Genomic DNA, 15,243 nt, shown 5'->3' with positions numbered 1-15,243 from the left:
AGCATCCCAATTGACACCGCTTGTCCGAAAGCGCCTGGGAAGTAGTACGCTCTCGGTTTAGCTCAATGAGGCCGCATTTCCCGCAACTCTGAACAAAAATGTGATCAGACGGTAATCGCTAGCCACCGCGTCCGTGTGGACCTGCCAGTCCACGGCGCGTCTGGCAACGCCACTGGATGTCAGAGTGACATCAATATGTGACTCACCATTTCTGGTGGAGAAAGCGGCCGGCCCGTTAGGGTCATTTAGCACCGTCAAATCAAAGGCGGCCAAGAGCTCCTCGAGTGGCTCATGTTTGTCTTTGTTACGTCTGGGCCCAGAGCAAGGACTGGACGTTAACGTCCGCCCCAACAATTATCTGCTTGCCTCTGCAAGCATATAAGATTTTCTCCAGTTGTTTTGTGCAATACAGGGTAGAAGAACTGTACTGAAAATACGCAGATATAACTACAACGGAGAGCCATCTGTTATTAGCAATCTCCGCCACCGCGAAGAGCTCATTGTATAGATGCGAGAGATGCAACACAGTCAGTGCGGTGTCAATTACAAATATGCAAGCTAGAGATTTTGGGGTAGCTTGTATGATACGGCCACCGCTTAGGCCCCGATTGGGACCAACGGCGTATGGCTCTTGTATCATAATTATGTCCGTACTCTGATCCCTAGCAACCTCAAGCAGCTCGGCAGATGTGGCTCGACCTCTGCCCACGTTGATCTGAGCAAAGGAGATCATTGCGGACAGTAATCAGTGCGGCTTCTTTCCTCCTCAATAGCGTGTAGGCGCGCGGGACAGTCGGGATCGGTGGCCAAGTGGCCGTTCGGCTTCTTGTAGCGCGTGCACGCAGGGTACTTCCCCGGTTCGTCAGTGGTGGGGCGGTCTGCTCTGCCATGCCCTTCTCTAGTGTAGTGGCCGCACGTTGTAACCTTGGCGTTGCAACCTTTCGCCATGTGTCCGTATAAGTGGCACTTTGCATACTTGACAACTCCGCAAAAATCACGCACAGGGAACTAATTCCACCCCATGAAAAGTCTGCCATCATTAAGCAGCGCCTCTCGAGCCTTTCCCGGGATCGACATTATCATATGACAACGTTTGGTCTTCGGTCCCGCCTTGTGGCTCAGTTTGGTTCCAGCGTAACCCTCAGATGCAAGACCAGACGCCTCCTGGGTATTGTTTATGATTGCCTCCTTGAGCTGCTCTTCTATCGTCTCAATGGGTACATTAAAAATTATGACGCGGGGAAACTTTCTCCCCGCGACTTGGGCCTTTAAGCCGGCCTCAGTCAGCCCAGGGGCAGCCATGAGCCGCTTAGCCTCGTCATCACTTTTGGGATGCACGATGATCCCTTCTCTCCGGATCTTGCGTACCCCGGTGATGTCCACTCCCAAAGTTTCAGGCACAATAGTTTTCATGACCGCTTCCTTTGTGGCAGTCGATTCTTGGCCCTCCTTAGTCGGATAAATCATCACCCCCGGCCTGGTGACAGTTTTCGGAGGAAATGGTGGCCATTCGGAGACTCTAGTTGGTTGAGCCTCTCTACGGGTTACGTCACTCCAAAGAGCCCTGGGAGGAGCATTAGAAGGAGCCTGGATGATGGCTTTCGTTAAGGAGGCACGATCCTTTACAATTGCCTTGTGCGCCTCCAGCTCTATCGTCATGGCCCACATTTCAGTGATTGCCATCTCAAGCTCCTCGGCTACTGCGTTTACGGTTGCTTTGGCAATACGACTGTCCTTCTCGAGGGTGGCAAGCGCCCTTTTGATGGCAATCGTTGCCCTGGACGCACTCTCCTGAGACTCAGAGAGAATACTAAAAGCCACGGGACTGATCTCCTCGCAAGATGCTGAGGCTGAACCAGCCCTTGACTTAACGCCCTTGCCCTTTGAAGTGGAAGCGCTCTGCTTGTTTTTCTCTTTTTCTTTCTCAGGCCTTTTATCCTTGACCTTGGGGGCCTGCTTTGGGTCACCAATACCCTCAGCCACGTCCGATTTCCACTTCCTAGTGGACATTTCTTCCACTTGCATGGGGTCTCCTTTGTGGTTGACCATGGCGCTAGGTAACACTCGTCACACGTCACTCACTCAAACACAATTTATCGTACAATAAATATTATTGTTACAATAATTAGGTAACTGTTATTAAATGAATTAAAAGTCACAATTCCCGGGAAAGTCTAAGGGGAAAACACACAAAAGTTTCACAAATCGTATTCCAAGGGCAGGCAAAGGTATTAGTAAAGAAACGGGATCAAAAACTTGTGAATAGCAGGGTCAAAATTGAAGATAACGAAAGCGAAATAATAGCGATGCAAAAACACGTCTGCACGGCTCGACAGTTCAGTCGCAACTCAAGACTCCGGATAATAAACCCATATTCCAGAATACTACGCACTAATGAGACGTAGAGTGTACGTATGACATTTGAATTCTTGAATGATTTGGCTTGTCGCATGATGAATCCTAAAAGCATACTTGCTCGTAAATCTGTAGAAGTTATATGCAAGTGAAAAGATAACGGAGAGTTAAAAATTGTGCCAAGATCTTTTGCCTTTGATCGCTTTAACTAACTTTTTCACGTATCTATCGAAAGTTGGCTATCAACTAGTAATAAATCTTTCTATCATATAGGTACGTGTCAGACGACCAGAATTTCTTGGACATTGGGTCACTTCTTTCGAGTTTGCCTTCTTATTCGATGCTGTATATTTTTCGCTACATTATAAATACAGTTAAAAGTATGGCCCCTACATCCTGAAACGGGCCTCCAGGCTAGGATCTTTGGCGGCCCCCTACCTATTGCTAAGCATAAAGGCAGTGTGACGCTCCACAGTAGCGGTTTCCAAATGGTGTACGCGGTAAAATTAATGTGAATATTGTCAGTGTTTTTTTGAAATATGGAATTATCGAGTATCGATACACAAATAAAAATTGTATCGTGCAAACACATAATTTTAAATATTAACTTTATTGAAGGAAAATGCGACTTTTTTACTATTAGAGAGAGTTTGAGGTTTGTATTTATATCACTTATCTGGTCGACTCGCTACACCGGGCCCTTCCTGAGCCCAAGCTAGAGCCCTGTTATCCCCCCCCTTTGTGGGAGCCATGGTTAAAAGCCTCGAGTTTTCTAATGTTCCATATCTTTAACATTCTGGAATTGACTTCGTAAATAAATGTAGATGTAATATAGTATATGATTGCCCTCCATCGACTTTATGTCTCAACTGAAGAAGGTATTACCATCTTAATTATAAAATTTTATTTATTTATTTAATAATACAAAATGTAAATTCAAGACGTACACAACATAAGATTTACATTATAACAAAAAATATTACAATATAGAATATAATAATAATAACACAAAAACAAATTAAATCAAAACATACTTAAGTACAATTTAATACAGAAAAATAAAATTTTGAAAACAAAAAACATACAATTTTACACAGAAAAATAAAGTTTCAAAAACAAAATGCAACGTACATCACTGAAAATGTCTATGTCTTTAGGGAGCGCATTTACTAATCTTGCACCCCTCGCTAATGGGCCTGATAGGCTTGACACAAAGAAACGGTTCCGATCCAGAATAAATCATGGCTGCGACCACATAGGTAATTGGCAGGCGCATGTAAATTCAAATTTATTAGGACACCAGAATTGGAAACCATCCCTCGCGCTAACAAGCAAAAGTGTTTCAAGAGAAGAAGAGACCGACAAGATTCAAGAGAGTGAAAAGTAAGCATGCTTTGTAGAAAGGCAGTCGAAAAATAATCATTTGACGAATTATTGAAAGGAAAATAGTTAAATGTCTTAAAATAAAGACATCTAAGAAATTTCTTCCGGACGCGTCTTTAAATAAGCTTATAGGAAACCTCAAACAAATTTTATTGAAAGGTAATTATTTTTTTACTTTATTTTATATTAGCTCATAATAACTTTACGTCATGGCTTTATGATATATGGCAATAAAATTCTAAGTAAGTATATATTTTTTTTTTTTTAAATCAATCGGTTTGATTCCACCGGGAAAAATATCAATTTAGTACCTACGGCACTGCGTCAAACGAAAGCGCCGTAAAAGTTTAAGCCTCGCGAGTGAGTCAGCTTGCACGTTCGTTTTATTATGCAAGGGCAATTAGTTGTCTTTGTAGCGGATCGCGTGACATTACCCGCGTACAATGTTGCACAGTGACTGCATTTCATCCAGTTAAGGCGTAGTTTTTTTTTATTGCAGTCTCTACGCGTTTTTAAACGATGAGAATGTATAAAAGGAATTAATGGCGTCAGAGAAACGATCATTTGATATTGGATTTATTTGACCCAATTTGATGAATGTACGACAAAGCATTGCCAGTAAAAAAAACGCTTTTTGAATTACTTACAGTTCAAATAATTTTACACTCTGAATAAGACCGTTTTATAGAAAATTTATAATACTATTGATAAAAGGCATACTTAGAATTGGACAAACAGATTTGCAACGGTGACCAAGTTGAATAAATCTACTTCAGATATCGATTAAAATTTCTATATTGAATGATTTCAACTCATATATCGTGGGTTGCTGCTAAAAGTTTGTAAGTCGATTATTTAGGTATTTAGAGTTAACAACAGATTATTTGTCTATATATAAATATGTATGGAAAAGGATATTTACATTTTACATACCTGATTTTATGGGGCATATTAAACTTTCAAATTGCATTTACTCAATAACAAGATTTCGAGACTTATCATCTTTTGGCAGTAACACCCCACTGGTTACATTGTTTGATTGCTACTCTTATCATAGAATAATTCAATTAATCATCGATAATTACCCCGTGATAAAAAAACTCGCATATTAAAATACCCGAAAATTAACCGTTTGTGATGCATTAATCCTGAATGATGCAGGACCTCCAAATATCACTTTCTCGTTACCTTCATTCATTTTTAAAATGATGTATTATGTATTTTCAAGTGTTTTGACCATAAATGATTGAATTTTTATTTTATGTTAAATATTATGATAGGTACTAGATAGACATATTTATTTTTTCAATTTTACTTCAACAGTTTTAAGGCTGCTTGGTATTATTATCAAGACTAAAATAATTCACCAGTTATAATGAATACTCTGCCTAGCAGAAGCACACTTAGTAAAAATGTAAAACATTTTAAAATATTGTTTTAATTAATAAATACGTACCTATCTAAAAATATTTATTACTAAGTCGAAGATAAACGTAAATTTAAAAAAAATAATATAAATGATTTTTTACTTATTCATAGTTTTAAAGTATTTATTTATTTTAAAAAAACATCGATTTTCATAAAAAAAATATTAAAATGTGTATAACTTGAAATCTTTTCTATTTATATCAAATCTAATTTCGGTATGGTCACAATATTGAAGCTCGATTTGATATAAATATAAAGGCCAAAGTACACTGGAAGAGGCGTGGGTGGCGCGAGTGGCTCTTTTCGGCAGTTGCTCTGCCCAACTCGCTAAGAAAGGATTTTAAGGATTGTATCTATTAATCGGATAAAATATACTTATTGACACATTTTGTATATTAAAAAGAACAATTTATATTAGTTGAAGATAATAAATGAGAATCTTCTTGGTCGTGCACTCATGGCTGAGGATCGTGACCACATTTAAATTTCGCCATCCTTTGAGATGAGAATAACTAATAACTAAAAATGAGAATAACAATATTATTAACTCGTAAAAATAAAAATAAAACAGTAAAGAGAAAACACTTAAATAATAAAATATTATAAGTAATTTCGTAAAATGGAAGTAAACAATAGGTATACAAGTTATCATTTTATATAGATAACGGTAATTATAAATAAAATATATTTAAAAGAATTATTATATTTATAAATGATCTTTTCAATGAATAAATAAATTACCTACTCATAAAGTTTGTAACATAACCTCTGAACAATACAATATATTATAATATTAGTCTATTGATCGAAAACCCACTTTAATATTAATATGCGTCCAATTGTATTTTTATTTCCCCCTTATCCCTTATTTAATAATCCCTTATTTTATAACATAACGTAGTACAAATATCTACAATTTTACCTTAATAATATAACCTTTTCATGTTATTTTAATACAGTATTGAACCCACAGTTTTTTTAATATAATAATATAAAGTCCCTTTGTTGTGTTTTCGAGTTCCTTATTATACAATTAGGATAGACAGTTTTTAGTAGTTAATATATATTTCTAACATAACTCACAAATTAACAGCCAAATACTACCCTTTACATGTGACATAACACTCTGCCTTTGTCGATTGTGCGACCACACCTTGCATCGTTCATGTCGTGTTGTGTGTTGTCCCCCCCACGTAGCGAGCCTGCACCCTCCGCCATGACAGCTCTACAGCAGTTCGGAGCCGAAATGCTGAGGCTTTCGAGAGGCCTGGAGGCAGCCAGTACAAGGAGTCACCAGCCCCCCGCTACGATGGATCACTGCACCAATTTGGGGTAAGACGCAGCTTTGTCATTGTAGCTTTTTTAGTGTTTGAGAGCTTCAATGTACATACCGCATTTTGACTTCAACTTGCAGTCGGTTTGCGGTTAAAATTGTCAGATATCCACTTATCTCTCTTCTCCTCTATCTCCTTGATTAATGAATCTTTAAATACTCAATTTAAACTGTTCGTACATTCATATTATAATAAACGCAACACAAAAATATTGTATATAGTAACCTCGCATTTATTTAACAACTCTGACCGCATTTTTGCGGTTGCTTCTACCGCAAACTGACTGCACAATGCAATTTGTATACTACAGCTCTTAGTGTTTTTGTGGGCGGATTGTGTGCTTAGCGATATAAATAGCTTTAAAAAGAATATCTTCCACTGTTTTTTTATGATATTATGAATTTCATACAAGAAGACGTCATCCACTGTAAATCATGATTTTTTGGATGAATTTTGTTAAACCGGAAGTTTTTAATGTGTGACACTTGATCACTGGGGTGCCGCAATTTATTTTCAGGGGTACCGCAGTATCTTGACGTCAAAAATGGAAAATATGATTTTGAATATTATTGAACGCGATTTTGCAGTGGACTGTAATTTGAAGATTCATTTTGGTGTATAACGGATCTAGTGGGGAGGTTTTACACAGGATGCCAGACACTGACCTTTTATATTGGGAGGGCTGGCGCGCGCTGCAGCTGGTTCGGTGTTTACGTACTCACACACTGGTAAACGGACCGTTCGGAATATCACTCTTATGGTTTCATTTTTGTTTTGGAATAAATGATGATGAAAATTTCAGGGTGGAGGATAGACGCGACGTTCGCTCAAACCGTATCATATTTAGCGTAACGAAGGGCAAACATATGCATTTTGCTCACTCTGTGATCGTTTTCTTGATGTCACTCGAGCTAACTAAATATTATTCAATCGCGGTTGACTGATGACCCGTAATTACTGACTTTCCTGGTTTTATGACAATAATAAGGGATTTGGAGGTAGGTGGGAAGAAAGAAATAAGGCCCACCACAATTTGCCTAACCTATCATTTTAAATATTATAAATACGAATTGTCGATTTGAAACTGGATGGATTTTAGAAATCAATGTTAACAAAATAATGTGCATTTACTTTTCAAAGCTCGGTGAAATCTGATTTTATTTTAAATAACTTATATAGCTCAGGTTTTGATCGGTATTTATTTTTAATATTCATATACATTGAACGAAAACAAAGATAGAGAATAACTGTCTGTAATTTGATATAAATATTTGATAAACTGTTTGGTAAACAACAGACTCAGATATTCGTAAATGGCCATAAAAGGAAAGGTTTCAAAAATACTGAGGTAAAACAATTCAATATTTTCTTCCTGATTCCTCGTCATTGCTGACTGTATCACATTACAAATTTAATGTAAATTTAAAATTATATTTAATTTGTGCTTCAACTAGATATTTTCACAGGATATCTCTGTCTTTCATCAATCACTTTCAATAATAACCAGTTATTAGTTATATATAAATAACTATTTCTTTTATTCGATGAATAATTCACAAGATTTAAGAATATATCATTCTGATTTTTGAACATTTGCGAACAACAAATGCGACGGAATGGGGCGTAAACCCGTGGAGATGCAGGGTTCGATTTCCGGCCGGGGTTGCTTACTTTTTTCAAAAAGATTTTTTCTATTGGTTATAATATACTCTCTCAGAAAGTGTTTTTCTATGTTTTATTAGTTATATGATAAACCTTTTGAAATAATTTTGAAGTGAGTTTTAAATATATGGTTCATGTTATCGAATGGTAACATAGATATATATAACATACTTATATACATATCCGTCATATGAGTGTATTATCAAATGTATTTTTTTACGTACATGACCGACTAATCTAAATTCGAAACTTTAACAATATGTCGGAAAACAAAGAAAGTAAAACTAGGAAACCTCAAGAAAATTGTAAAATACAAAATAAAACTAAAAGGACAATACCACTTTTACTCACTAGCTGAATATATAGGCAAACAGTCCAACTCATTATCTTGAGTATCTGTATCAAACACACGTTGGAGAAAACAATATTTAATTTCAGATGTTTTAACTCACTACGTGACCATCGGGCATAAGATATATTATCTACACATATATATCGTCGCCTCAATACTACAACTAGATAACTCTGAGTTGGTTATTGTTAGGAAAATGAAATTGAAACATTACTTGATTAACATAAATCTAGGCTATTTATTATTTAAAATAAAACTGGAAAATTTGGAAAATTTAAATAATGTTCGATTGTATGAAAAAATATTATAGATATATTATTTTATTTATTTAATGCATTTATGGTTTTAAAGTTATGTAATATTTTCAAACGTATAATTAATACAGTTCCCAATAACTTCTGATTTACCTAATTTTATCTTTTGATTGGTAAAAATCAAGTTATCTACTGTCCGACAGCAAGATCTAGGCAATAACCGGAAAACGCTAGTGCGGTTAAAAGTAGGAGGAGTTTCTTAGTTCACAGTTTTAACACGTGGACAACTCGTCGCTAACCGGAAGCCGCTTCAATCGAAAAGCGGTTAAAATGGGAGGAGCTTGTTAGTTCACAGTTTTAACACGTAGCCAAGAATATCTTGTTGGACAGTAGTTGTAGTATTGAGGTGACGATATATATAAGTACAAGAAAGCACACCATGTAAACTAGACTTATAATATAAAATCCATCAAAACTCACCCTCACTTAAGTGGAATATATGCCGGTTAGTTCTAAAAAATAACTGACAACACTTCCAACTTATATATTTTAGTTAAAAGATATTAGGTTTCTGTACCTGTCGCAAAACGTATTATAGAAGCAATTGACTATAGTGAAAGGTTTGGTTTAACACATTGTTTTTAAAGAAAAAAATAATTGACTCAAAAAGTTTAGGAAACTATGGATTATATGAAAACACTTCAAGTGAACTATATGAGTTATATGGTAAATAGACCAAAGACCACATACATAATATTGTATAATACTATAAAAAATTGATAGTCATTTTTAGAAACTCTCATAAGCGTTATACGTATACTACGAGTACATTATGCAAAAATATAATAGCAGGCATTCTTTAAGGAAAGGAAAATTTTTCACTAAATTCCTAAGTAGTCCAAATTGCTATATTGACAAGATTGATTGTATACGGCTTCAACAGAACCTTTCACTCATGGTGGAAAATTGATGTGCTTTCGTAGGGTCCGTGCAAAAAAACGTTTTTACTCAGTCCACTTGTGTTTTTTTCTCGTGAAGCGTTTAGACTTTAAAAACATATTATAATATAGTCACTTTCTTTATGCTAGCAAAAGATTTCATAAAAATGTTTTTTTTTAATAATAATAAAAATGAGTTGACTGAAAAATATTTATAACTTGACAGTTAATATACGCTTCAATTAATAAATTGATTTCTTTATCAATGTTTTAATATTAACTATAATGTCTATAATGCATGTTCCACGGATAATAATATATTCTTGGCATTTGGATATTTTTTTGTAATAGGTACTATGTCATTTGACGCATTCATATGAAAATGCTCAAACTGATTTTAATAGTTTGTATAATACGACACATTAAATACTGATAGTCTTTCGTGTTTAGGTATATAATCTGCGTACTCAATACAATTCTGATTAAGTATCTTTGGAATTAAGTTCTAGTATCTTTAGAATTATCTTCAATGTGTTAATCTTGCCCATTTTTTGAATAATAAAATGCCTAATTCTTGTCAAATTTGGGATCACAGAGATTATCAATATAATTTTTTATCGTAAATATTTCACTATAATAATGTCGACATAAATTATACTAATGATTTCATAAATGCGTTGTATTTGTATTGTCATAAATGTAAAAAAATTTAACACCACTGCACATGCATGTACTGAAATATGACTATATTCTAAAAAATAAGAGCGAGAGGTTTAAAAGAATACTATTTTATGTAATAAAAATACTTTATGCAGTCATTAAATGTTTAAAATAAATATAAAGGATAACAAGGCTTTAAAATTATATAAATAGATTATCTACAACGCTTAAGGAATGTCCAGGATCATGCTTTGAAAATGCAATAAAAGCTCCATTTTGACCTACGCTGAGCATGTCCGCCCTTAATCGGTAACGGTAAATGAAATGAGAGTTAAGAGCCTGAAAAGCGTCAGGCCTTGTAAAAGGCAGTCAGAAAATAATCGTTTGACAAATTATCGAAAGAAGAATAGTTGTATGTATTGTGAAAAATAATAGATAATTGTGCCGCAGAGGTGGAGACGAGCTTTTATAATTTTTTTTTTTACGAAAACATTTTATTTCATGTAGACCAGTGGTTCCCAAAGTTGACTGAGCTCCGACCCATCTAACAAAAATTTCCAATCTTGGGACCCACTTCTTAGCTGTCTTAGAGAAAAGAGGGCATAAATATTGGTAACGCTCAGATTCCCTAGTGGCGAGTCGTGGAACTATTTAATGCTGTCTTATTTGTTCTAATTGAAATAAAAAAAATATTTTTTATAATTAGTGTTACCAATATGAATGAAAATCAGTTGAAATAAGAAACACAACTTAAATTTTAAAAAAATATTACTTAAATACCTACACCTCCAAGGTTTTTTCACAAAGTTATTTCATTGGGAAAGGATGTATTTGTTTCTTATTTTTCTTCATTACAGTTTTAGCATCAACTTCAACTTTAGTTATTTTTAATCGCAGTGAGTTTGATATATCCAATTTATTTCGGCATTTAGTTTTAATGTTAACCATAGCCAAAAATTCGACCTCACATAGATATGAGGTAGTAAAGAGGAGGAGGACTTTCATAGCTTCATCGAACAGGCAAGGATAATTATCAGCAACTGAGAGCTTGACATACTAGTTGGTAAGTCGTCTTGAAATCGGTTACAAATCCAACGCAACGAATCAAACTTTTTCATCTCTTCCCCAGAATAGTCGATAAATGGCTGTAAATTTCAGACAGTACGTTCATCTTAGGCTGCACTTGGTTTTCAATAATAAAAGTATTATTTTGTTATTATTATTTTTTATAATTCATGTATACAGTGGCGAGGGCCCACTCATTATTTTCTCGCGACCCATAGTTTGGGAAACCATGATGTAGACAATTATAATAAATACCTTTTTCTGTCGGCGCATCGGCTTATCGATCCAATAATTGTAAATTCAAAATTTGAAATTTTCATACATTTTGATACACCATTATCACAAACTAAGATTATATGAGGTAATATTAGGTCGGGGTAGGTTAGATTAGGTTAGGTTAGGTTTTGTCTGGTCTAAAAAAAAGTTGTAAAATCTCATGTCCACCTCTGCGGCACATTTACTAAATAAATAATAAATTATACGACGTGTACAAAAATGTTTTCATTTTCTGATTGAAGCCTCCAAAACACTTGTAAAATAAACGACAAAAACAAAATAACGCATTTATTAAGGTCCATTACTATTTTTGTGGCCGTCTCTAATGAAATAATATGTTTTGTAATACTCCAAGGTGTTGGGGGATGGATACTCTAAATACTACAACCTCCATTTGACACCTGTAATGTATAATAGCCCACTAAGGTGGGATATTAAATGGAAGAAAGTGGATAAACTCAGTGTTATGCTTTGGGTATAAAAGGAAACTGTTTTACCTTAACGGCCGACTTTATCTAAGATTTATCTGTTGTAAGAGCTTGGTCGGAACTAATATCTTGCTCATTTCAAAAATGACTAAGTCACATTAGAAAGGTTAATGTAAACATTTGGATTTGGGTCGGATATTATTAAGTTTGATCCAATATACCGATGATCAACCAATTGATATAATATGTGTAGCAGTGGTGAAGGCTCCATACTAAGCGATTATTTAAAGCTTACCTTCTGTATTCAAGTATTTATTTTAAATAAATAAATATCTTTATTGTCTATGACAAGGTAATATAATAAAAATATTGAGTGTCATATATCGTCAGCATTTAGAAGTAGAGCGTTTCATTTACTCAAGTTTCGAATCAAAAAGAAATACCGGAAGGTCAAGACGTGAGTGCTATTTTTAAAATTATATCGAACATAATCATCGCCGTTATTTCTACCGCAATTCCGTCGCCAACTTCATACATGTCTGCACATTTTTTCCAGATTTATAAGCACTACAGGACAAGCTTACACTATATGTTGATTAATTGTTTATTGTCGATGACTATCTTTTTAAGCAAATAATAAATAATAAGGATGACTCAAAAAAAATATTATTGTGTTCGATCACAATATATAATTTATAAATTGTTATTAAAAATAAATATTGTATTTCGTGATTATTATTTAGGTTACTTCAGTCATAGACAAACGTAACATGCTATTCACAGTTCATGTTATATTGACATTTCAAAGACAGTGATAAAGTTTTATTTTATACTACAAAATTCAGTGTATCACTGTGTTTTGAATGTGGATAAATTATCTCATATTGTACCGAAATCATTCGTCAGTGCTTTAAATATATAAGTATTTATTAAATTGTCTAGTGTTCCGATTGAAGTTGAAAATTGTTGTGCCATCATTCCCGAGTTTGAAGTTTATTCAAAAATCAAAAATTATCAAAGCTTGACCTTCCAAGGGTACATTTAGATTTAAATACAGCAAACAAACTTATATGAGACATTTTCACAACAATTTATATGATAGATATTCGTTTTTAACTGGAAGTTATTCATTAAACTTTTTTGTTGGCTATGCGTATTGTATGCTAAAGAAAAGTCTACGTGAAATTCTACTGGCATAAGTGATTTAAATAATTTGGCAAATTCAGCGGTAAAACATATGGCCAGTGTGTCGTTGTCATTAGTGTGCACCTATTCATCAGTAGTAATATCGTAAGTATTATCTTCTTATTTCCCGTAAGTTACCTGACAAGAGTGTGCTCTGTTTCTCTGATCTCCACAGCTTACCTCTTTCCAAAAGTCACCATTCGCCACTGATGTGTAGTAAACTTTGATATTCACGGTTTGTTTCGAAAACAAACCAGTGTTGCGGAAGAGATTGTCAGCAGTCTCCTCAATCATAACAGTGGCAAAGGGTGGAGGTAGGCTGTTATTATCCGACATAAATAGTGCACATTAAACTTTGTCAGTCATTCGTATTTGTTTCTATTGAAATAAGACTACAAAGTGCTGGTTAGCTTTTAAAAATCGATTAAATCCTGCCTAATCAACCCATAATAGGTTAGGTATGCTATGGTCGATCCGACAAAAATAGTGCACACTTTTTCAGTCATACTTATTTGTTTTAGTTGAATTAAAAATACATATTACAGAATATGGTGTTGGTAAGTTTTTAAAATTCATTAAGCTTTGTCTAAACCAAACCAAATTCGATAAAAAAAATATTTTATGGATAAACGAACATTTTTTGACTTGTATCTATTATGGCCTTTATTAGGCAGGGTTTAATGGAATTTTAAAAACTTACAAATACTATCTACATATTGTAGTATTAGTTCAATTAAAACAAATATGTTTGCCTGACAAATTTTAGTGTGCACTATTTATGTCGGATGTTAACAGCCTACCTCCACCCTTCGCCACTAAATCATAACGTAGATCAATGGTATCTATTATGATTTATTTAATTGCAATAATGACTCTTGTAATATTGTATTGATTTCGTAGGTATAAATAATGGAGACTTATTCAGGCAACTTGACTGGAATGACAAAGGGATCCCCATAAATGGAGAATACCTGAGTCATCTGCGCTTTGCCGATGACATAGTAATTTTCTCGCAAGACTCAGAAGACCTCCAAAGCAGAATGCAGGAACTCGCTGAAGTAAGCAACAAAGTAGGTTTGAAAATAAATGTAACAAAGACGAAAGTCATGTTCAACTGCTTTGCAGGCCAAAAAGAGATCCTCATCAATGGCACTCAGCTTGAACAGGTGAAAAGCTACATCTATCTGGGACAACAAGTATCTATAGATGGATGTATATTTGATGAAATTGTTCGCAGAGTAAAGCTAGGCTGGAGTGCTTTTGGCCGCCTGAATAATGTCTTCAAAAGTGACCTTCCACTGTGCCTAAAGCGCAAAGTGTTCAACCAGTGTGTGCTTCCCGTGATGACATATGCGTGTGAAACATGGACCCTAAGTAAAAGAGAGATCCAGAAACTTAGAGTAGCACAACGTGGTATGGAGAGGTGCATGCTGGGCATAACGCGAAAGGACAAAAAGAGGAATGAGTGGATAAGGAAGCAGACAAGGGTTTGCGATGTAATACAGTTTATTAAAAGCCTTAAATGGAGATGGGCTGGACACATAGCTCGAAGAAGAGACAATCGTTGGACAAATCTAGTCATCCAGTGGTATCCAAGAAGTACAAAACGTCCACAAGGTAGACCTAGAGGCCGCTGGATCGATGAAATGATAAAGTTCTGCGGAAGTACGTGGCAACGCAATGCACAGGACCGAGAGAAGTGGAAGCAACTTGAAGAGGCCTTCATCCAGCAGTGGATAGATTCAGGCTGATGATGATGATGATGAAATAATGGAGACGATCCATTACTAGTCACACAACTTGAGTCCGTCACTAGACACACTTACTCTTCACTCGTCACTCGAAACAGTTACCTGCTCACAGTATTATCGTTAACAATAGATCGGTAGTCGTCACAACCGGATTGCGGCTCGGTCTGAGCAT

At 35.2% G+C, this 15,243-nt stretch overlaps 1 protein-coding gene across 1 annotated transcript in view; it reads left to right on the top strand.

Moving 5' to 3' along the window:
* 5-HT2B (5-hydroxytryptamine receptor 2B) overlaps positions 1–15,243 on the top strand; it is a 284,462-nt gene that overhangs the window by 256,481 nt on the left and 12,738 nt on the right. The window contains exon 6 of the mRNA XM_085951604.1: positions 6,364–6,498. Within this exon, the coding sequence (XP_085807730.1) occupies positions 6,364–6,498 (135 nt within the window). The remainder of the gene's footprint in view (positions 1–6,363; positions 6,499–15,243) is intronic.

This window comes from Rhyacophila brunnea, unplaced genomic scaffold (assembly GCF_057557595.1).
Source record: "Rhyacophila brunnea isolate RB1 unplaced genomic scaffold, BYU_Rbru_1.0 scaffold_24, whole genome shotgun sequence".
Taxonomy (NCBI): domain Eukaryota; kingdom Metazoa; phylum Arthropoda; class Insecta; order Trichoptera; family Rhyacophilidae; genus Rhyacophila; species Rhyacophila brunnea.
Note: the sequence above shows the minus strand (reverse complement) of the source record. Positions and strands in the feature narration are given on the sequence as shown.